This window comes from Erpetoichthys calabaricus, chromosome 5 (genome assembly GCF_900747795.2).
Source record: "Erpetoichthys calabaricus chromosome 5, fErpCal1.3, whole genome shotgun sequence".
Lineage (NCBI taxonomy): Eukaryota > Metazoa > Chordata > Cladistia > Polypteriformes > Polypteridae > Erpetoichthys > Erpetoichthys calabaricus.
The window spans coordinates 17,428,107-17,450,168 of record NC_041398.2 but is presented as its reverse complement, the minus strand read 5'-3'; the positions used below and the strand labels follow the sequence as shown (position 1 = coordinate 17,450,168).

Sequence of the window (22,062 nt, the reverse complement as noted above, 5' to 3'; positions counted from 1 at the left end):
CTCTGCTCCGACAAGTGAAGTGACTTGCTCATGGTCACAGTGTGTCAGTATCAGGACTTGAACCCACAAACGCGGGGTTGAAAGTGCCAAGCCGGAACCGCAATGCCACAGTGCTTGCACATCTACAACATGTATATGTTGGTTGTCATCAACGTGTCCATTCTTTGAAAAGCTAAATACACTTTTAGGACCAGCGTGGAAGAGTTGCATCATATTGAGCGACCTTACCTTTCACAATTTTGTGTCAAGACAGATGCCTTTGTTAAGATGCAGTCGAGTTTTGCCCTTTCAAGTGTGGGCACCTGGGTGAAACTGACAAAATATTGTGACTCCAAGATCTGATAAATTGGATTCGCTGTGATATTTAATGGCCACTGTAAAGGGTTACGTCATGTTGGGCCGCCTTCATTTTCACAGTTTTGTGACAAGACGGATTCCTTTGTTAAAGCTGAGTTAAACATTCTCGACTTGTGCAGGTCCAAAATGTGGAATACATGTATTTAATTTTCAAATAATGGATCAGTTTGTAATGATGGCAGGCAATGTACACGCTCTAGTCCAGTGTTTTCCAACTTCGGTCCTGTGACCTCCTGTGGCTGCAGGTTTTTGTTCCAATCCGCTTCCTAATCAGTGACAACACTGATCTCATTTACTTAGCTGGTCATTTTTATTCTCTTATTCTACATTCAGAAAAGCACAGCAGCATGATTTTTACATTTATAAGACATTTAGAAATATTTCTGCTTTTGCTGTAGATTTAAATGCTTAACTCTTTTTTGTTGATTTCATTATATTTTGCCCTTTGTCTGTGCAGTTTTCCCCCTTTGTTGTGTCTTATTAATGAAAATTAAAAATAAAAAGAGCAGACACACAGTAATCAAAGGCTGCAACTACTTTAGCGTCAGACCCACTAATTAGTAAATAATAGATTAATTAAACAATTAAAGTACCTGGAAAAGTAGAATGAAAATCAAGATGAAAATATTATTAAAAAGAAAAAAAAATACATTATTCCCATATACAGTGGGAACGGAAAGTATTCAGACCCCCTTCAATTTTTCACTCTGTTATATTGCAGCCATTTGCTAAAATCATTTAAATTAATTTTTTCCCTCATTAATGTACACACAGCACCCCATATTGACAGACAAGAAAAAGAATTTTTGAAATTGTTGCAGATTTATTAAAAAAGAAAAACTGAAATATCACATGGTCCTAAGTATTCAGACCCTTTGCTCTGTATTTAGTAGAAGCACTCTTTTGAGCTAATACAGCCATGAGTCTTCTTGGGAAAGATGCAACAAGTTTTTCACACCTGGATTTGGGGATCCTCTGCCATTCCTCCTTGCAGATCCTCTCCAGTTCTGTCAGGTTGGATGGTAAACGTTGGTGGACAGCCATTTTTAGGTCTCTCCAGAGATGCTCAATTGGGTTTAAGTCAGGGCTCTGGCTGGGCCATTCAAGAACAGTCACAGAGTTGTTGTGAAGCCACTCCTTCGTTATTTTAGCTGTGTGCTTAGGGTCATTGTCTTGTTGGAAGGTAAACCTTCGGCCCAGTCTGAGGTCCTTAGCACTCTGGAGAAGGTTTTTGTCCAGCATATCCCTGTACTTCATCTTTCCCTCGATTGCAACCAGTCGTCCTGTCCCTGCAGCTGAAAAACACCCCCACAGCATGATGCTGCCACCGCCATGCTTCACTGTGGGGACTGTATTGGACAAGTGATGAGCAGTGCCTGGTTGTCTCCATACATACCGCTTAGAATTAAGACCAAAAAGTTCTATCTTGGTCTCATCAGACCAGAGAATCTTATTTCTCACCATCTCAGAGTCCTTCAGGTGTCTTATGACAGCCCGCATGGAGTTTGCTAAGTGTCTTGCACTGAGGAGAGGCTTCCGACAGGCCACTCTGTTGTAAAGCCCTGACTGGTGGAGGGCTGCAGTGATGGTTGACTTTCTACAACTTTCTCCCATCTCCTGACTGCATCTCTGGAGCTCAGCCAAAGTGATCTTTGGGTTCTTCTTTACCTCTCTCACCAAGGCTCTTCACCCCCGGTAGCTCAGCTTGGCCGGACGGCCAGCTCTAGGAAGGGTTCTGGTCGTCCCAAACGTCTTCCATTTAAGGATTATGGATGCCACTGTGCTCTTAGGAACCTTAAGTGCAGCAGAAATGTTTTTGTAACCTTGGCCAGATCTGTGCCTTGCCACAATTCTGTCTCTGAGCTCTTCAGGCAGTTCCTTTGACCTCATGATTCTCATTTGCTCTGACATGCATTGTGAGCTGTAAGGTCTTCTATAGACAGGTGTGTGGCTTTCCTAATCAAGTCCAATCAGTATAATCAAACACAGCTGGACTCAAATGAAGGTGATCTCAAGGATGATCAGAAGAAATGGAAAGCACCGGCGTTAAATATATGAGTGTCACAGCAAAGGGTCTGAATACTTAGGACCATGTGATATTTCAGTTTTTCTTTTTTAATAAATCTGCAACAATTTCAAAAATTCTTTTTTTTGTCTGTCAATATGGGGTGCTGTGTGTACATTAATGAGGAAAAAAATTAATTTAAATGATTTTAGCAAATGGCTGCAATATAACAGAGTGAAAAATTGAAGGGGGTCTGAATACTTTCCGTACCCACTGTAACTACTTGGTATATTTTAATATATATATTACCAAACTTAGTTTTCTAATGTCTATATTGTTCCCAAAACACAGAACCTGGGAAACATCACTTAATTAGCCCAGGAGTCCAATTAAAAACAGAAGGTGGTTGGAGCAAAAACCTGCAGCCACAGGGGGCCATTGTTCTAGAATATTTTACCTTGTTGTTAAAACAGAATAAGATGCTGGTTTGCAAAAGGTGTCTGAAAAAGTAGCTGACTGTAAGCATATATGCAGCTAGGAGTGAATAAAAAGCCAGATGAATGTGTACCTAATTTAAATCCCGTGGTCATTTTAGTTATTAAAAATAATTCCCACCAAACTCTTTCACAAACATACAGTGACCTGCAAAATTATTTAATCCCTTTAAATGTCGTCCTAATTTTCTGCATGATAAAAGATTTGTCCACATATTTAACCAGTCAGTGTTTTTAATGTGAACTCTTATGCTGTAACAATACATTTCCAAAGCCAAAATAAACCCTTAATAAAGCCTTTTTTGTGTGATATTTAACTGAACAAAAATTCCAAAATTTGTGTTTGCATTAAGTTTTCAAATCCTACGCATTCATACTTTGTCAGGATCACCATTTTGCTGCAATAACAGCCTTAATTCTTTTGGGTAAGTATGTACCAAGATTAGGGCTTTGAGTTGGCCATTCCAAAACATTCACCTTTCTGTTTTTGAGCCATCCCAGTGTCACTTTGGCCTAATGCTTAGGGTCATTGTCACGTTGAAAGATGAGTCTTCTCCCAAGCTTTAGATTCCTAGCAGACCGGAACAATTTCTCCTGCAGTATTGTTCAGTATTTGTGTCTGTCCATTGTCTCTTGAACTCTGGTAAGTTTCCCAGTCTTAGCACATGAAAGGCATGCCCATAGCATGGCACTGCCACCATCATATTACCAACTGTGTAGGTATGTTGTTTTTTGAGGCATGGGCAGTGTTAGTGTTATGCCGCACATACCTGTTTGAAATTGTTGTGTAGAATTGCACAACATAGGAAACCATTGCAGAGCGCACAATGCCTGTCTCAGTTCAATTGAAGTGAGCCCCCCGATTTCTTACAATTCTTGTCACAAAATGTCCCCCATTCACACCGTTTCCCATCTTCTACTGTACAGGGTTTCTCATGATGATGACCTCGCTCAGCACCTTTTCTTATAACAGTCACCTGGGGCCTCATGTATAAATGGTGAGTATTCACAAAAATGTTGCGTACGCCCATTTCCACGCACTCTTCGAGATGTATGAAAACTAAACGTGCCATAAAGCCACGCACATTCTCACACCAGCCTTAACCTGTGTGTGCGCGCAAGTTTAAGTTTCCACCTGGTACTGCAAAGTGGCGGCACCCAGCATCAAAGCAGTGTTACTGTTCCTGTGTGGTTTCCCATTCTTTGTTAGATGCACATGCCTGACGTGGCTTTATTAAATACACTAAAGTTGACTGCATATCATTTATAAATTTAAGGCATCTGATTGTAATCAACCTGTAACAATATAATGGTCCACAGAATAGCCAAACTATTCCAAATACCACAACTGCTTTAGCGTTGTCACTCTCAGTGCATCACTCGGAATATTTTAACACATTGTATGTGTGTGGTATCACAGCTGTGCAGCAGCTGATCAGAAAGCTGTACGCCAGATTGTGTCGAGAGCACAGAGGATTATCAGGATAGAGCATCTACCCTGGAGAACATTTATTAGAGTTTCTCAGATCCCATCGTAACTAAAGTAGCACATTAAATGCTTTGTTTTGTATGTGTTCTCCTATGTGCTGTATATGTGTGAATCACTACGTGCTTCTTAAACGGGCTTTCTCTTCCTCTGACTGGACACAGAATCCATTACGTTCATGATGTTAGAGCTCTCTGAATAATTAAAATACCGAGATGTATACTTGATATCCTTTTCATGATGAAATGAATTAAAGCATGTATTAAACTTGGTGGCGCGGTGGTAGTGACGAGCTGGCGCCCTATCCAGAGATTGTTCCTGCCTCCTACAAGATGCTTGCTGTGCCGTATGCGACCCTTGATGAAATAATTTATTGCAGCAGTACTGTCTCTCTCAAACGTACTAACCCCCAATTCCTGTCCATCCTTTTCTTTCTCCAAGTAACCAATCACCACACAATCAGCTCTTTAATAAATGTCAAGCCATCTGTAAGCTTAGAACGCCGATTCTTCAAAACTTTTAAGGAACATTGGAGTAATTAAACATGTGCTATGAAAATATCTCATCCATCTATCCATCCAGGGTCACGCCAGCCTCAGCAAGAATACAGCGCGAGGCAGGAACAATCTGTGAATGGGGCGCCAGCTCCTCGCTACTGCTGCGCCACTGTGCCCACACGTTTCATTATTAACCGTATATATTATTTAAATGAAGTAAAAAATGTATTTGTATAATGTAGCGATGCACCGATATGGAAATTCCCGGCGATAGCGATAACTGATATGTTTTTATCCATCTTTGCCAATACCAATAACCGATGTCCGACTTTTTTTTTTTTATTTACGTCAGGTTTGAATGTTTTAGTTAGGCTGAAAATGTATTATGCATTATCAAGGAAACAGTAGTACGTGAAACAGAGATGAACTTTTTTGATTAACTTGCTGTCTTTTACGCTCTTCTTTGTTATAGATATAAGCAGCTAGTCCTTTCTATGGTTAAGCAAGATATACAGTATCTCTATAGAAAAAATACACCAGGTCATTTACAAAAATCTTCTTAACATACACATTCTGGGTAAGTTAAGCACATCAAGACACCATGCCATTAAAGAACATGGCATTGGGTATATTAACAAAAAATAAACGCATATTCGTTGTGCCATAATCTATTACTTTAAGTGACATTAAAATAAAAGGTACAATGAGGCCAATAACTCTGGTCTTAAGTTGGCTTCTTTAAAAGCACAAAGGTTAGGTTTTTCTTAACAAAAAGAAGCGTTTCTGCCTTTTACTGTATTCGACACAGCTGAAAAAAGGCTTTCAGTGTCTACACTGGCACAAGGTGCCGATAGGTACTTGATCGCTGCCTTGGCTAAGGTTGGGAAATGGGCTGCCTTGCTTTTCCAATACCAGAGTTATTTCTGGAGATTGTTATTTAGCTGAAAAAAATTAAAAACAAGTTTACAAACGTTTACCTATATTACATTAAAAAATAATACATTATTATTAGGTTGACCAGATTTGTGGTAAAGAAAACCAGGACCACCACCTGTACTAACCACCGCCATTAATAAAAACTTGAGATGTTGAACGCTTGACGTATAATGATTTGAGCCATATTAAGGGCATTCTATAAAGTGTGATGCAGATGAACTTTTAAGAGCTGCAGCACAAGCTGTTCCACAATGAAACACTTTGTAACACAGGTGTGCCTTGAAATATTGAGAGACTGCTGTATATTTTAGGGTGATTTTGTTTTAAAGTAATGCTTACATTAAAGCTGGAGTAGATCATGCCTTAAAATCTTTTACAGTTTAGACACAGGAGACGCATCTTTCACAAGGTACAAAACTTGAAGGGGCATTCTAGCATGCAGGCGAACCTGTTCCTCCTTTTTGTTAAGTTCCTACTTAATTAAATTCCTCAAATATTTTTCCACAGTGTCTTGACTGTCTAAAATGGAAAACCCCACAAACTGGGCTGCTGCAATAAGTTTTTTTTTGGCAATTCTTTTTTTTTCCCCCCTTGGGAAAATCTATCTATCTATCTATCTATCTATCTATCTATCTATCTATCTATCTATCTATCTATCTATCTATCTATCTATCTATCTATCTATCTATCTATCTATCTATCTATCTATCTATCTATCTATCTATCTATCTATCTATCTATCTATCTATCTATCTATCTATCTATCTATCTATCTATCTATCTATCTATCTATCTATCTATCTATCTATCTATCTATCTATCTATCTATCTATCTATCTATCTATCTATCTATCTATCTATCTATCTATCTATCTATCTATCTATCTATCTATCTATCTATCTATCTATCTATCTATCTATCTATCTATCTATCTATCTATCTATCTATCTATCTATCTATCTATCTATCTATCTATCTATCTATCTATCTATCTATCTATCTATCTATCTATCTATCTATCTATCTATCTATCTATCTATCTATCTATCTATCTATCTATCTATCTATCTATCTATCTATCTATCTATCTATCTATCTATCTATCTATCTATCTATCTATCTATCTATCTATCTATCTTATCTATCTTATCTATCTATCTATCTATCTTATCTATCTATCTTATCTATCTATCTTATCTATCTAAAACCTGACAAAAAAGGCGAGGTGATGCCATTAATGTCTTCCTTTTCTTCTCAGCTAATGTTTGCGGAGCAGTTTTCCCTACACTCTTAAGTTATGCACAGTCCCAGAAGCCGCCTCGCAGTGACTTTCCGGCAAATGCACGATGATACTGATTGGATATTAGGAAGCTGCAGTGTATGGCTTGTGTTTTCTTTTTTAAATTACATCCGTAATAAAAAATTTTTTTTTTAATTATTATTATTACTACCAGTAACGGCGCACTGCACAATAACATGCAGTGAATACGCATGACTTGAGCATTCATAGTATTCATTCTCTGTACGTTTAGCAATCGTTTGCTCAGAGGTTGATGTGCTTGCCGCTTCCTGAGCAGCTCTTCTTTTCTCCACCCTAGTGGCACGCTGCTTCTCTTCTTTCGTCGGCATCTTTTCGCGTTAAAACTGTTAGTTTTTGTGTTGCAATCACTTAGTACAGTGGTTCCCAAACTCATTCCTGGGGACCCCCTGTGGCTGCAGGTTTTTGTTCCAACCAGATTCACAGTTGGTGATAATAATTGATAACAACTGATCTCATTTAATTAGCTGGTCTTTTTCACTTTTCTCTTATTCTGCATTCAGAAAAACACAACAGTATGTTTTTTATATTTATAAGACATTTAGAAATATATTTATTTTTTTCTAAAGTCATAAATGCGTAACTCTCTTTTGTTGTTTTCCTGTGTAGTTTGCTCCCTTCATTTAACCCTAATAGTGACAATTAACAACCAGCATAGCAGACACCCAGGATGATGAAAGCAGCAATGATTGTCAGACCCGCTCTGCTAATTAGTAAATAAATAATTAAATTACCAGAACACTTTGAAAAGCAGAATGGAAATCAGGTTGAAAATACTGTTTACAACTTAAAAAAAAAAACTATATATTCCCCATATAACTGCTTATTACATTTTAATAAAAATCTACCTAACTTAATTTTGCAATTTCTACATTGACTCCAAAACACAGAAACTGGGAAATAATGACTCACTTAATTAGGCTAAGAGTCCAATGAAAAACAGACGTTGGTTGGAACAAAAACCTGCAGCCACAGGGGGTCCCCAGGACCGAGTTTGGGAAACACTGACTTAGTACGTTTTCTTTAATCTTTCTCTTAATCTGGCACTTAAGTCTTCAATCTGCCTCAAGAATGATTAGCGAAGGTGGCAGGGAATGAGAACGGTGCCCGTACGCATGCGCCACACGGCCGCCCTGCTGCGCGCAGCCGAGAGTTGATTCTACAATAAAATAAAAATAAAAAGAGTAATAAAATCATCACCCCAAAATCGGATAGTAGACGTCACGTAGTATATGTGTACCAAATTTCAAGTCAATAGGTGAAACGGTTTGCGAGCTACAGGTGATTTAAAATCCTAGACAGACAAACGAGCAGCCATGGTAGCGTATTATAGAAGAAGATTATTATTATTATTAATTCGGGACATCTAGTCATCCTAATTAGTGTGATTATTGTTAATAATTTTATGATTGTTATTTTAACTCGGCGGCAGTTGAACGTGGTTTTGCAGCCGGATACGAATTTTCTTCAAGAATTTCTTCATACATGTCCAGCAATGAAGCAGCAACATCTCTCCGAGTGCAAATCTTTTTCCCTTTTGGTTCGCTGTTGCTCTCTGTGTCTCCTTCACCAACTGACATCTCGACCAGTTGTTTCTTAAGTGCTTCTTGCGCTTGTTTTTTGGTGGCTCGGTCACAAAATCGATCTTTGTACCATGGATCAAGGACATTAGATAAACAGGATAGTGGCTCAGAGAATGCACCACTTAAGCATTTTGTGACAGCCTCTAAAAGTGTGATTTTTGCCGTCTGAACACCGTAATCTGTTTTGCCCCACTTGCTAAGCAGACTTTTAAGCGCTTCTACAGACGGAATTACGTCCGCAATTGTAGATGAATGTGCGCTTATATTTTTAGTAAGTTCCTTGAATGGTTTGAGTAGAGTAATCATGTTTTCCAGTCCCACTGATGCACCGTGAGAGAGGCAGGAAGCTCATATTCAGCACCATACACAGATATCATTCCAGATATCTCTTGGAAAAGCTACAGTAAATGCAGACCAGAAATTTGGAGGATTCTAAAGGTGTTGGCCACAAACAATTTCAACATGGTACACAACCTGTTTAAGTTACTGTGCTTTGTTGTTGGATTTTGAAAGAACTTGGACTTGTCATTATATGTAGCCTCACTTTTTTCTTTTATATTACATACTAGCTGTCCCCTGTGGCTCTGCACGCGTAGTAGTGAAACAGGACAGCGAGGTCCCCACTCCTGACATCACGATTCCTCCTCCCCTCGGCCCGCAGCCTCTGCTTTGGATTAGCTCGAATATATCGCTCCTGCAAGCGAACTATGATTTGTAGCACAAAGAGAGAAGTTGCATAATCAACTGGAATGTTCAAGCAAATTCTAGAAATAAAACCCAATCTAAATCTGTTAAGTAGTTCTCTCGTTCGCTAGCTAAGTGGAGGTAAGGTACACGCCCCTAGGCTGGTGCGTGAGTGAGGAGAACCCCTTCCCATCTGCCTGCTGCGTCACTCTCGGATTCACGCAAATAAATCGTACTGCAGGAGAACTGTGATACTTAGCGTAATGAGAGAAGTCAACTGGAATGTTCAAGCAAATAGAAAAAAAAAAATATCTAAATCCGTTAAATAGTGCTCTCGTAAAAAGCGGACAGACATGCAAACAGACAGACGTTGGATTTTATATATATATATATATATATATATATATATATATATATTATAGGTATATGATATACCTCATTGCTGTGTTTGTGAGGATTCATGAACTGAGGCTTTCATGCCAGTGTTAGTCACTATAAAGAGTATTCAAATATACAGGACTGTATTCAAGCAAGCAGGAATATTACAGATAAAATAATAAATATGGGGCGTCTTAGCATTACTTCTGAAGCGGACAGCCTTAGTGGTTTTACCTCCACAAATACCACATCTGAGATGAACTGCACATCATCTCAAATTGGGAATCTTAAAAGCCGAAGAAAGGGACATCCAGTTGTGTCTTGAAGTTCGGGTACACAGGAATCTGTTCAGCTAGCTGGAGGGCTGAATGCCACTGAGAATCCTGTAGGGTCTGGAAAAAAATACTATAAAGGGGCATTGTTTTAGTAACTGCAGCTATAAGAAGTATGTTATTACTAATGAGCAAACCCTCTCTATTATATTCAGTTAACTGTATGTGTGTGTGTACTCCTCCTAAACCAACAGCTTAAACGATAAGCTAATGTCATGTGACAACAGCAGGTGCCCACCCCTGTCATTGTGCCATATCAGAAACGCGCCACACTTTACTGATAGCTTTGGAGGGCACACTTTACACCAGTCTTGTGTCCGACATGCCCTCTTAATTGTATTCTTAATTCAACACCTAGATTGCATTGTTTTGCTTAATTTAAGGACAAAAATTGTGAACAAATGTTAAAAAAAATATATATATATACAAATAGCAAATGTTAACAGTGTTTTACAAAAAATTACATTTATCCATTAATTAGTTACCCCTAATATGGAAAATACTGTGACTGTTACCTTTAAACCACAAGATTACAAAGGTCCTATTGCAACTGAAATGAAAATCCTTATTGCCTTTCTCATAAATACGATGTACTTACAAAAAGCTTTAGTATGCCACAAAGTATAAAAATAATACAGGCACACGTTACATTTCATTTCACTCCCTCTTTGTTTGACTGGAGTTAAATTTTTCAGGTGACAAATACTTTTAAAACATTGTCAAATGTGATATTTCAGTTTTTCTTTTTTAATAAATCTGCAACAATTTCAAAAATTCTTTTTTTTTGTCTGTCAGTATGGGGTGCTGTGTGTACATTAATGAGGAAAAAAATTAATTTAAATGATTTTAGCAAATGGCTGCAATATAAGAGAGTGAAAAATTGAAGGGGGTCTGAATACTTTCCGTACCCACTGTACATAGACCCACGTTATTTATTTTAAATGTAAAGTGCACAGTCGGACACCAGTTTATATTAAACTGCTTTACAAACAGTTATTTCTACTTTATAAATGCACAATATCAAGAAACAATTAAATTAATCATACATAGATGAAGACCATTTAACAGCCTCATACCATCTACAGATAAAAGTGAGTACTGTATCCCAAAACAAACAAACAAATTAATAAATAAATAGCCAGTCACGAACCACTGAGGTTCAGATCATTCGATTTTACTTGGACTTCTTTACGTCGTCTTTGTCACAGCTGCTCAGGACTTGGCCTTGGTGACACAGTCTTGGTTTTATCAAGGAGCTTGTCCGTGTCCTGCTGATTCTCAAAATCAAACCTTAGCATGTCTCAAACAGCGGCTCCTTCATGGCACATCTTCTGAGGGCTGCTGGGAGGCTTCTGATAACTGGATATTCCTGCAAGAAGGATAATAATAACATGACACCAATGTCCATTCTTTTCTTGTGCCAGCTACACAGCACAGTGTTGCTTATTTCTCTCCTTTGAATATCACACATCTGAAGAGAGAGGATGAGCATTTTGTACTTTTTATTCATATTTATTCATTCCTTTATCTTCAATAATCACCTCAAATGATCAGGTTGCTGTATCCAAAGATTACTTAGTGAAATCATCAGTATTTCATAAACATTTTTATATTTTGAGTTTGAGTGTATTTATTTTTTTAATACAACTACAGGATAGGCTTGGTCATAAAAGCACAGTTTTATAATAATTGACATTTTATATGTCACACTTGGCAAAAGCATGTTCTTTTAAATATTTTTATTTTTGGAAGAGTTTCGACTGTAGAATAAGGAAAAATAAAAATAAATGCTATTGCCATTGGAAACTGTTATCCCAAGTGTGTGTGTGCGCGCATTTTTTATGGTGAATTTTATGTAATTTCTGAGAAATTATAACATCAAATGTTTTCTTCATGTTTTGTGCGTTAAGCGATGTAACTACATGTAACAAACACTCAGGCATGAAAATTATATAGAGATGTTCCACCATCTTGTATATATTCATGTCCATGCCCCATTGAATTAAAAAGTCCAAAAACTGAATATTTAAACCTAATGATAAATGCAATGTTCCTTGTTGTAATAAAAACAAGCCTGTGCTTCAGCCATTCTTTTGATAAGCAGTAAGCTCTGTATTTCCACCTCTCTGAGCTGAAGACTGCGCCTTGGACAGTTTCTTAAACTCTTTTGTAAGTGCAGACTGCAACGTCCTGCTGTGATTTCCTATCAAATGTGGCAGTTTTCACGGACAGGCTGTGAGGTGAATGGTTTCCAAGACCCTCCTAAAATAACAAGATCTTGTACTTCCAGGTTATCTAATTTAATGACGAAAATACAGAACAGACGACTTGAAATGTTAAGGGTAAAAAGTGTGTTCACTTTCAGATTTCTGTTAAAAATTCAAACTGTCAGTTTTGCAGTTTGAAAAGGTGCTAAGCTGAATATTTCTTTTATTTTTTCCTCCTATTCTCTCCTCTGTCACTTTGTGTGTTTCCTTGTGGTTTACTCAGCTCAGACTTTGCAACTTAGAAACACAAATCCGTTCTACATAGAATTTAATACTGCAGAAGGGTTTCTGCTCACTAAATGACGTTGTGTGAAGACTCAATCTGATTGGCGGTCCAGTGGAGCACCGCTGCCTACGTGTTCTGATTTGTGGTGCCGACTTGTTTTGATTGTGGCTCCACCTCCTTTTTTTTTTTTTTCCTCTCGCTCATTCTCCCACTCCCCATTCGTCCCAAGTGTGCAGCTTTTCTTCGGCCGAGAAACAAAAGTGCGTTAGGTAAGAGAAAGTCGGACACGAGACTCTTGTACCGGTGAGAATCCCCAGCTCTGAGGGCTTCCTAATTTTAGGAGATGGCCGGCTCTGCATTGGACGCCCATATTTAGAAGCTTTACATTTTCTTTTCTTGTTGTCAGCACAGCAAATTGCTCCCTTGCTGCTCACTTTGCGTTGTGGTTCTGTGGGATTTTTCCCAGAACGTTTTGGCTCTTATGAAAGTATCAACGTCCCGCAGGAACAGTGACCATTTTGATACAGCGCAGGTGCAGTACGGTGTGATTGTTACCGATCTGTGTGTGCTCGTAGACCTTTGTGCGCTGGTTCGCCTTTTGATTTCACATATGTTCCATGTCATCAGTCTCGTTGTTCACATGCATAGTCTCCACTTGGTCTGCTTTTCACTCCCAAACAACGCCATTGTTAAATGCTAAGTTGACATGGTGGGTGTGATGGTACGCCACACTTTACAGACAAGTTTTAAATTGAATAAATAAATAATAATAATAATAAAAAGTAACTGAATAAAAATGACTTTGCTAAAAAACGTGCAATAAGATATTTATACAGGACAACAAAATTTGGCCGAGATTGGGGTGATAAGTGTTGGTTTAATTTTAAATGGATAAATTAGACACTGGCAAACGCCCAGCCGTGGAAATGAGTGTCTCCTCCAGGGGACGGGGTGGAGGGGACAGTTGACATAAAAGTGATATAGCAGACTTCCATCAATCTTTTAAAATAGATTTTAGACACTTTTAGCTATCCAGTGTTCATGTAGTAAGCTGCAGTCAGGGGCACACATTTGTCTAGCAAAAGGCTGAGCCATGGAAATCAGTGTGCCCGCCAGTGGGTGGCATAGAAGGGCACAATAGACATGAAAGTGCTGTAGAAGAGTGCCTCACAGTGAGCTGAGTTTCATACACAAATAAAGAGCCGTCCTGCTGACTACATCCGGAAAGCACATATTTAAAATGACAGTTGCAAAACAACTTGTGTCTACACATATTCACAATAACATTTGATTTTTCATCAAATGTTTAACATTAATGTAACACCCATTAACAAAGCACCTACCCCAAAGTATTTTGGAAATTTGAAAAAAAATGTTGCTAATGTGAATTACAGCATTAGATGAATGTCATAATAATAATAATCCCCACCAGTGAATGTGTGACTTGGGCACTAACCTTGTGATGACGAAACTTGTGCTGAAGTTCAGTTTTCGACTCATCGCGTTCACCTCTTCGTGTGTTCAGTTCAGTGGTTTAACATCTGTTTCTGTTTGGTTTGAACCTTTGGGACATCTCAAGTCCATTTTAGGGCAGTTTGACTTTATCTGGTATTTTAATAAATAAATGCTGAAAAGGCAACAGCTAGATAGATATGGTGACCTGTGTGTGTTCATTTCATTTGAGCTCTAGTGACACCTCAGTAGTTATTAGAGTTTGTGATTGGTCTTCACCAAGTTGGAACTTAACCAGTCATGTTCTACTTTGCTCTGCTACCAAACTAACTGGAACAAACAAACAACAGACAGTTTTGTTCTTGCTGTTCTTTAAGTGTGCGTATTTCAATAAAGTGCATAGATTACCTTAAACTTCTGTATATAGTGAGTCACACTTGTATATATGAATTCATAGCATCCAAGTATAGAGGATTTGAAGAACTTTCACACAGGTGTTTAGTGCTAGGATTATCATCAGAGTATTGAGGATTATTAAGTTAATGCTAATTTATTTATATATATATATATATATATATATATATATATATATACACACACGAGGGTTGTCAGGGTTCCGCGCGGAATCACTCGAAATAAGTAGCCAAGGATTTTATTTTCCTATTTTTCTCATGTACTTCGATCCTTTTTAAACTTTTTCCAAGTATTCACCGCCAAAATAAATGCACTTTTGGGCTCTTCTGACCCACGCCGCAAAACACTCGCAAAAGGCTGTCTTTGGGAGGTTGTCCAGCTGTTTTTTGACAGCTGCAATCAGTTCCTCTCGAGTTTCGAAGTTGTGGCCTCGCAGGGGTTCTGTCACCTTCGGGAAGAGCCAAAAGTCACATGGTGCAAGATCGATTGGCCATTGTTGAGCTTGTCAAGGAAAAACTTGCACCATTCCACGCGAGCTTGCTTTTGTTCCACAGTCAGCAGCCTTGGAACCCATCGGGCACAATTCTTTGTAAAGCCAAGATCTCGTCGAATGATGGTGTCGACAACATACCGTGTCATCCCAAGTTCCAGGGCAATTTTCCTGATGGTCACACGACCATCTTCTTCCAGGAACTCCTTCACACGATCAGCATTTCTGCCATAAGTCGAACTTCGCGGTTTCGGTTCACGTTCTTCATCGTCAAAGTTTAAGTGGCCTGTGCTGAAGCGCTGGAACCACTTAAAAACCACCATCTTCTTTGGAGCATTCTTCTTGAAGATGCGAGAAAGTTTTTGGCAGCACTCTTTAGCTATTAAACCATCAGAAAAGTCGTAAAAAATCATCACTCGAAAGTCACGCACGCACAGAGTCGGGAGCTTTGCCGGCTGCGCACTCTCAGTTCGTTTGCTTCTCCTGTTCATTCTGAAGGAAGAGAAGGAGCAAATCATCTGAACAAAAACATGCAACCACTTGAATAATCCCTCTACACAGCACAACAGATTTCGACAGGCTGACACTCGACAAACGATAAAATTCCGCGTGGAACCCAGACAACCCTTGTGTATATGTATTATATTATTATATTTAATTCACTGTTATATATATATCTGTGAGTTTTATATTCTGATTTTCTCTGTGTTGATGGTAATTCTGTTCATAGTGTGCCATCTAGATAGATAGATAGATAGATAGATACTTTATTAATCCCAATGGGAAATTCACATTCTTCAGCAGCAGCATACTGATACAATAAATAATATTAAATTAAAGAATGATAATAATACAGGTGAAAAAAACAGACAATAACTATGTATAATGTTAAATATTAACGTTTACCCCCCCTGGTAATGAAACTGTTTTCTGTCAGAATTATATTGTCATTTTTAACAGACACTAGGATTGAACTGTTTGTAATAGCTAATATTACCTTTATTATTTGTTGTAGACCACACCATCATGGTAAGTGAATTTGAAAAGGAATTAAATATTGTGGACACCTTAATTTATCTCTTACTTGGATGCACATAGTGATTATAAATTTATTTGAACCCTTTTTCTTTCACAAGTCTAAATATTAAATCTCGGGTGTATTAATTGCATTATTTTAGTAGCCTAGTCAGTGGCATGCAGTTGTAGCCTGAATTATTTCTTTTCATTTTGTTTTATGATCTTCAGTTGCAGTGTGTTGGTTTTCTGTGTGCTCGCCTTCACCACCACGACACAACTGCTCCTCAGTGCCGACATGCAGCGCTGAATTGTGCCAAAGTTCTGCATGTGCTTGTCTCTGTTCTCTGTGCACTCTACAGCATATTTATTGTAAATCAAAAATACTGTGGGCCTTATTTGTATTGTACCCAAATCTAGAAACCCCAAAACTCCGGTATCACCTGCTAAATGTATTTTCGTGTGGTCTCTAAATTTGCATGTTGTCCTTGTGTATTTGTGCATTGATTGGCATCAGTGAATGTGCTCAACTGCTTAGGAGTACCTGTTATAACACTGAATACTGGAAATGAGTCCGTAATACTTCTTAATGATCAAAGCAGGTTTAGTCCTTAATGTGCTGTAAAGTTAATAACTTCCACCCCCTTTTGCCATCTCCAATCTGAGCCCCCAAAGGCTCGACATATGAACACTGGCCACTGCACCACCAGGTCACACTGGTTCAGAGTATCTGTAGTAGCTGATAGCTCGATCAACACCAGACTGAAGCTTCATCTGTGTCGTTTACTTGATTGCACGTTGCACTGTTTTCTGATTGAGACTGTGGTTCACCACCACGTGTGCTTCTCTCATGACACCAGTGCTGCCGAGGTAACCACTGGCACCTTGTGACCCCAACGTGGGCCGATCAGCACATGTAGGATTCACTTTGTATGAATAGAACGTCTGTTTGGTTCTTGTCACTTGATTGCACACTATGTATGTTCTTCACCTCTCTGTCAATAGCTAATGCTAGATGACTGGAGCACATGCAATGCCGATATCTTTACCACTTTCCTGCTGCACCAGTGCCAGATGACAAATGATGGACCATTCATGCAGCCATTTGTTGGGCCTTCTGCTGTATAAAAGTGTTTATCCAATGGAGATCTACTGCCTACTTCACTCTCAAAGTTTTGTTCACGTCCAGTGACAATGTGCTGTTGGTGACGGTGCCGTTGCCTGTCTGTGATTAGTTTTGTGTTTTCCCAGAAGAGTTTATTTTTAAAAGAAAACTCTTGCGTATCGTAGATGAGCGTGGAAGAGCCACACCAGCTCATGAGAAGTGCTGTGAACAGACCTGTGTGTGTCCTTTGACTTTACAAAGTGACACTTCAAGATGGGGTCATCTACAGATTTTTAATTCTTGTAAGGATATCTCATATACGCTCTATGCAGTTGATATACGGCTTTATTTCTCATTTAAACCCAATCAAATTAATACTTTGGTTGATTGCTCGTCTCCGGTTAAAGACTGGCTCAGTAGTAATTACCTGCAGTTGAATTCAGGAAAGACTGAGGTACTCATTGTTGCTCCTCCTGATTTTCCATTCTGAGATTAGCTTGAAATGATCTTCTGCCTCTCTTGCTGTTAAGTCGAGTCTACGTAACCTTGGGGTTATCTCTGACCAGTCCCTGACGCTAGAGTCATGTGTAAGATCAGTCAGCCACTTGTGTTTCTTTCATTTAAAAAAATCTTTCTAAACTAAGAACTGCGGTTTCAAAATCAGAATTGGAGATGCTTGTTCCTTGTGTTTCCTCACCACTTGATTACTGTAATGCTCTTTATATAAAGGTCTGAGCAAGTCCTCTGTCTCTCTCATGTCTTCAGTTAGTGCAAAATGCAGCCGCCAGGCTTTTAAATCACGCTAGCTAGCCAGAGTGATCCTATCACTCCCACTCTGCACACACTGCACTGGCTCCCAGGGTTTTATAGAATTCATTTTAAAATGTTGGTACTTCTTTACAGAGCCTTGCATGGACAAGCTCCTGAGTACCTTACTTGCTTGCTCCATCGTTATACAGCTTGTCAGGCTCTTAGATCTGGGCAACAGGGCCTTTTAGTTGTCCCACCCACTCTGCTAAAAACCCGTGGGGATTGTGCTTTTCAGTCTGTGGCACCAAGACTATGGAGTAGCCTGCCTTGTGGTCTGTGTGCAGCCGAGTCTATTGACTCTTTTAAAAAGCAACTGAAAACATTTCTTTTTAAACAAGCTTTTAATCAGTGCTGAGTAGTTCTTCTTTGTTAGTTTAGGTTTTTGTTCTATTTGTTCTGCTTTGTATTGTATTGTTCTTCAGTGTTCTGTGACCATTGTCTGTGAAGGGCGCTATATAAATAAACTACTACTATTACTACTACAGTGATGTCTTCTTGAGGCTGTGCCCATGTTGACCCTGAGGACACTGCCCTGTCTGTTCAATGCCTGACTAAGCCGTGCGAGTTCAGATCACAAATGCCACTCCAGTCCAGCTGACACAGATATAATGGAGTGAAGGCTACAGCTGTAACTGAGTCAACTACTTACAGTCTGTCATGGAGAACTCTGTCCTGATTGGTCCAAGTGTATCTTGTTATTCAGCTAGTCAGCCAATGGCTGTTGTAATCCGGAGTTGACTCACATGTGATGTGCCGAAACTTGACGTGTAACATGGGAGCCAATGTGTCTGTGCTAATATAGACTCTGCTCAGACGGGATATGCCAAAAATGAACTGCAAATTAAACAGCCTGTTCTAATCTGAAATCATTCCAGATGTCAGAAAAATTGTAATGGCAGCACGTCTCTGCTAGCTTGGATGTCACGTCCTACAAAGAGAACTCTGATCTCCACATCAGCGAGTCTGCCTGAGAGGAAATGGAGACACAGAAGAACTGGGGAAGACTATCTCATAAAATGGCACTGCGGACCATTGACTTGAGGAGAGTGGAGTAGCTTGACAGGCAAAGGGTGGGCACACCAAACATGGACTGGATTGGGTTTTCACTTTTATTGCTCTTTTGAGCACAATTTTGCTATTGAGTACCTTTTTCATTTCTTTGTTCAATAAAATCATCTTCCCTTTACATACATTTTACATGAGCTTCAAACTTTTGCCCAGTATTCTGGGCTGAAAATGACACCTGGGGGCCATTAAAGATGTCTCCATGTGAGAAGTATGTTACGTTAGGAATGGAGAGGAAAGCTGTAGAGCGGGGTCAACAGGCAGGAATAAGAGAGATGAAGAGACAGGGAGGAAGAGGAGTGCGCCTTAGAATGGGGCAGTGGGCAGCTGGAAGAGCCACCTCTCCTGGTAGTTGGGGGCCATTCAGACAGTCCCACTGAGGCTGGAGGTGGTCATAATGACAGGCAAACGTGACTCAATGTTTTATTGCTGAATGTGTATTTCTGTTGGTTTCATTGTAAGTAACGTTTGAAATATCAAGATATCACAGGCAGTCTCTTTAAAATGGCAACCTTAGTTTAGGTCAAATTTATCTTTGTAGCTTTCACTGTTGTGTTTGTTCCAGCTTTGAAATATATTGCCAGTTTAAACAGTTCAACATTATAAAAATAATGCATTTTTAAAATGTTGCCCTTTTCCTGTTCTCAACCTTTTCTTGATCGTTTGGACTCTCCATATTAATTAAGTTTTCACTCCAAATCTGCTGAGATCTTCATCCCTAAGCTAAGGTGAAGGGTTCATCGCATTTCAAATCTCTGATAAAAGCTTAGTCAGTAGCGTCTTTGTGTGTAGTTAACCTTGAAATGTGCTCAAGTTATTTTGACAGCTTTATTAAGTAAATATGCCTCTTTTATTTTGACAGATAAAAAGAATCCTCCATCCCAGTTCACATGGCAGTGCCGGGGGATGACTAATGGCCTTCAGGTCAGGGCTGTCTGTGTGACAACGACACCTTAAAAGACAGCAGCAGACACTTGTGAGTAGAGAAGAGTTTCACACAAAACATGGAGTTAGCCAAACAGGAGGGCAGGGGTGAAAGACTGGAGCACATTAAGCAAGAAGACTGTGATTGCAGTGCACCACAATATTTGTGTGGGAAGGTGGAGGATTGTGAAAGAAGAATTTCAGTTTTTAAAGAGGAGGAGTGCAAGGAGAAGATTATAGAAATTAAAGTTGAGAAATCAGAAGATGTGTCCGTTAATCTTGAACTGCAAAAGCACCAAACTGGGAATATGTCTAAGGAAGATGTCTGTGAAGAATCGCATTGCCGTTCACAGCCTTCGTTCACTAATATGGGACAACTGACCACCCAGCAGAATTCTATAGAGTTGAAATCTGAGCTAAGTGAGTGTGAAGAGAAAATCAGTGAAGGAATTGAGAAAGGAGCAGATGAACAGAATTCACCTAGGAGTATGGGAAGAAGTAAGTAATGTAATGACTTAAAATTTACCTCTCACCTTCTTTTATAAGTTCTACATGTTGCGGTGTTTGTAGTCGATGTAAATGACAGTGAGATACACAAATAGAGAGGAGCTGCTTGGGTGCAGAACTAACAATAGCTGACCTTAAAATTCGTAAAATGTAAATGTTTGTGTGAACTCCAAAAAACTGAAAGTCTCCAGTATATTGATTTCCTGCAACAAATTCTACACCAAAAAAAAAATCCTATAGTTCTTCCACCTATGCAGCCAAATCTACTGGAGAGATTTTGGTCCAAAGTCTTCATCTTCTAATGCTGTGCAGGTTCCATTCAGGTGGAGTGATTTGTCTGTGGTGATCGTGTCCACAGACTCACCTCCTCACACAGACAGACATTTACTTCATAAGTGGATTTGTTAAACACAGCACTGACGTTAGGCTGATTACTGTGTAATATACACATATATAGCATGTGTGGGGAAAGTGCAATGATTCGGCATACACTTAAGACTAAAATATATATGTAAAATCCCATAATATTCTCACTGTTCAGTTCCGAGTCGCACATGGAGGAGCAGCAACATCAGACAGCAGGCCTATAGTGGTGCCAGTCCAGTCCATCTTAGGCCCCTTTACTGCCCACTGACACCCACAATGGACCAGTCCATGTGACCTGCACATTCTCTGAGAACCTGAGAGAAGAACTGCGGTCTCCTGTGGATGATTTGTGAAAAGATTATAATGAGAACATGTGAGGTCCATGTGGGTAACATTTGGGTGTAGAATTTGACCCCAGAATCATGAACCCATGAGATAGCAGTGATGTTGAATTTAAATCGGGTTTCTGATGCATCAGAATTGTATCAAATCAAACAACGATGGAAAACCCAAATTCATGTCCCAGATTGCCATTTCTTTTGATCAGCTGTCTACTCATCCCCTCTCTGTCGCTCCATCATGGTGGAGGTGAATGTCAATAGAATAAGATGAAGGGAGAAATGAGAGGAACAATAAGAAAATTATAATTAGGAAGAGCACTGAGAATAAGTAAGAGTGAGGGGGGCATGGAGGGGCTTGAGCTTTATTTTGGCTGAATGCACATGACGGACACATTTCATCACTTCCAATTGTCAGATCCTTCCATCCGTTTTCTTCACTTGGGGTCTTATTTATAAAACTTGGTGTGGATTTATGAAATCTGGTGTGAGCACATTTTTACCCAAATTACACTTTATAAATCATAATCATCTTGTAAGTGTGCGTTCATGACCCCGCCCACCCTGAAATGACCATATATGGACCATACTAATGAAGCTCATACATATGCAACCAGGATGCTGCAGACCTTCATTGGCTGGTACTGCAGCCCAGAAGGTGCATCCCGTAGAGTGAGACAGAAGCTCTCATCTTTAAATTAGAGGCACACAACCAACCTTTATATGGTGGCTTAAGTGTGGGAGTCAGAAACCAGCAAAAGCAGCAGTGTGTGCGAGTATATGGAAGAAGAAAAGCACACGAGCACTCTCTGATTGCAATCTGCAAATGGTGTCTGGACTTGGCGATGCCATTTTCTGTTTCATAACGAGTGATGATTGTCACAGATGCATTAATAGAATGAAAGTGAATACATTTAACAGAAACAGCTTTATTCTCGCTAGGTGCCTTTCTTGGAGCAGTAAGTTGCTTTGATTACATTAGAAGTACCAAAGATTGCTGCAAATTGCCTGTT

The 22,062-nt window shown here is 39.2% G+C and overlaps 1 protein-coding gene across 1 annotated transcript in view; it reads left to right on the top strand.

Annotated features, from left to right (window-relative positions):
- The window catches only part of LOC114641767 (gastrula zinc finger protein XlCGF26.1-like), a 32,824-nt gene that overhangs the window by 956 nt on the left and 9,806 nt on the right, over positions 1 to 22,062 (top strand). The window contains exon 2 of the mRNA XM_028790788.2: positions 19,777 to 20,336. Coding sequence (XP_028646621.1) covers positions 19,919 to 20,336 — 418 coding nt within the window. The 5' untranslated portion in view covers positions 19,777 to 19,918. The remainder of the gene's footprint in view (positions 1 to 19,776; positions 20,337 to 22,062) is intronic.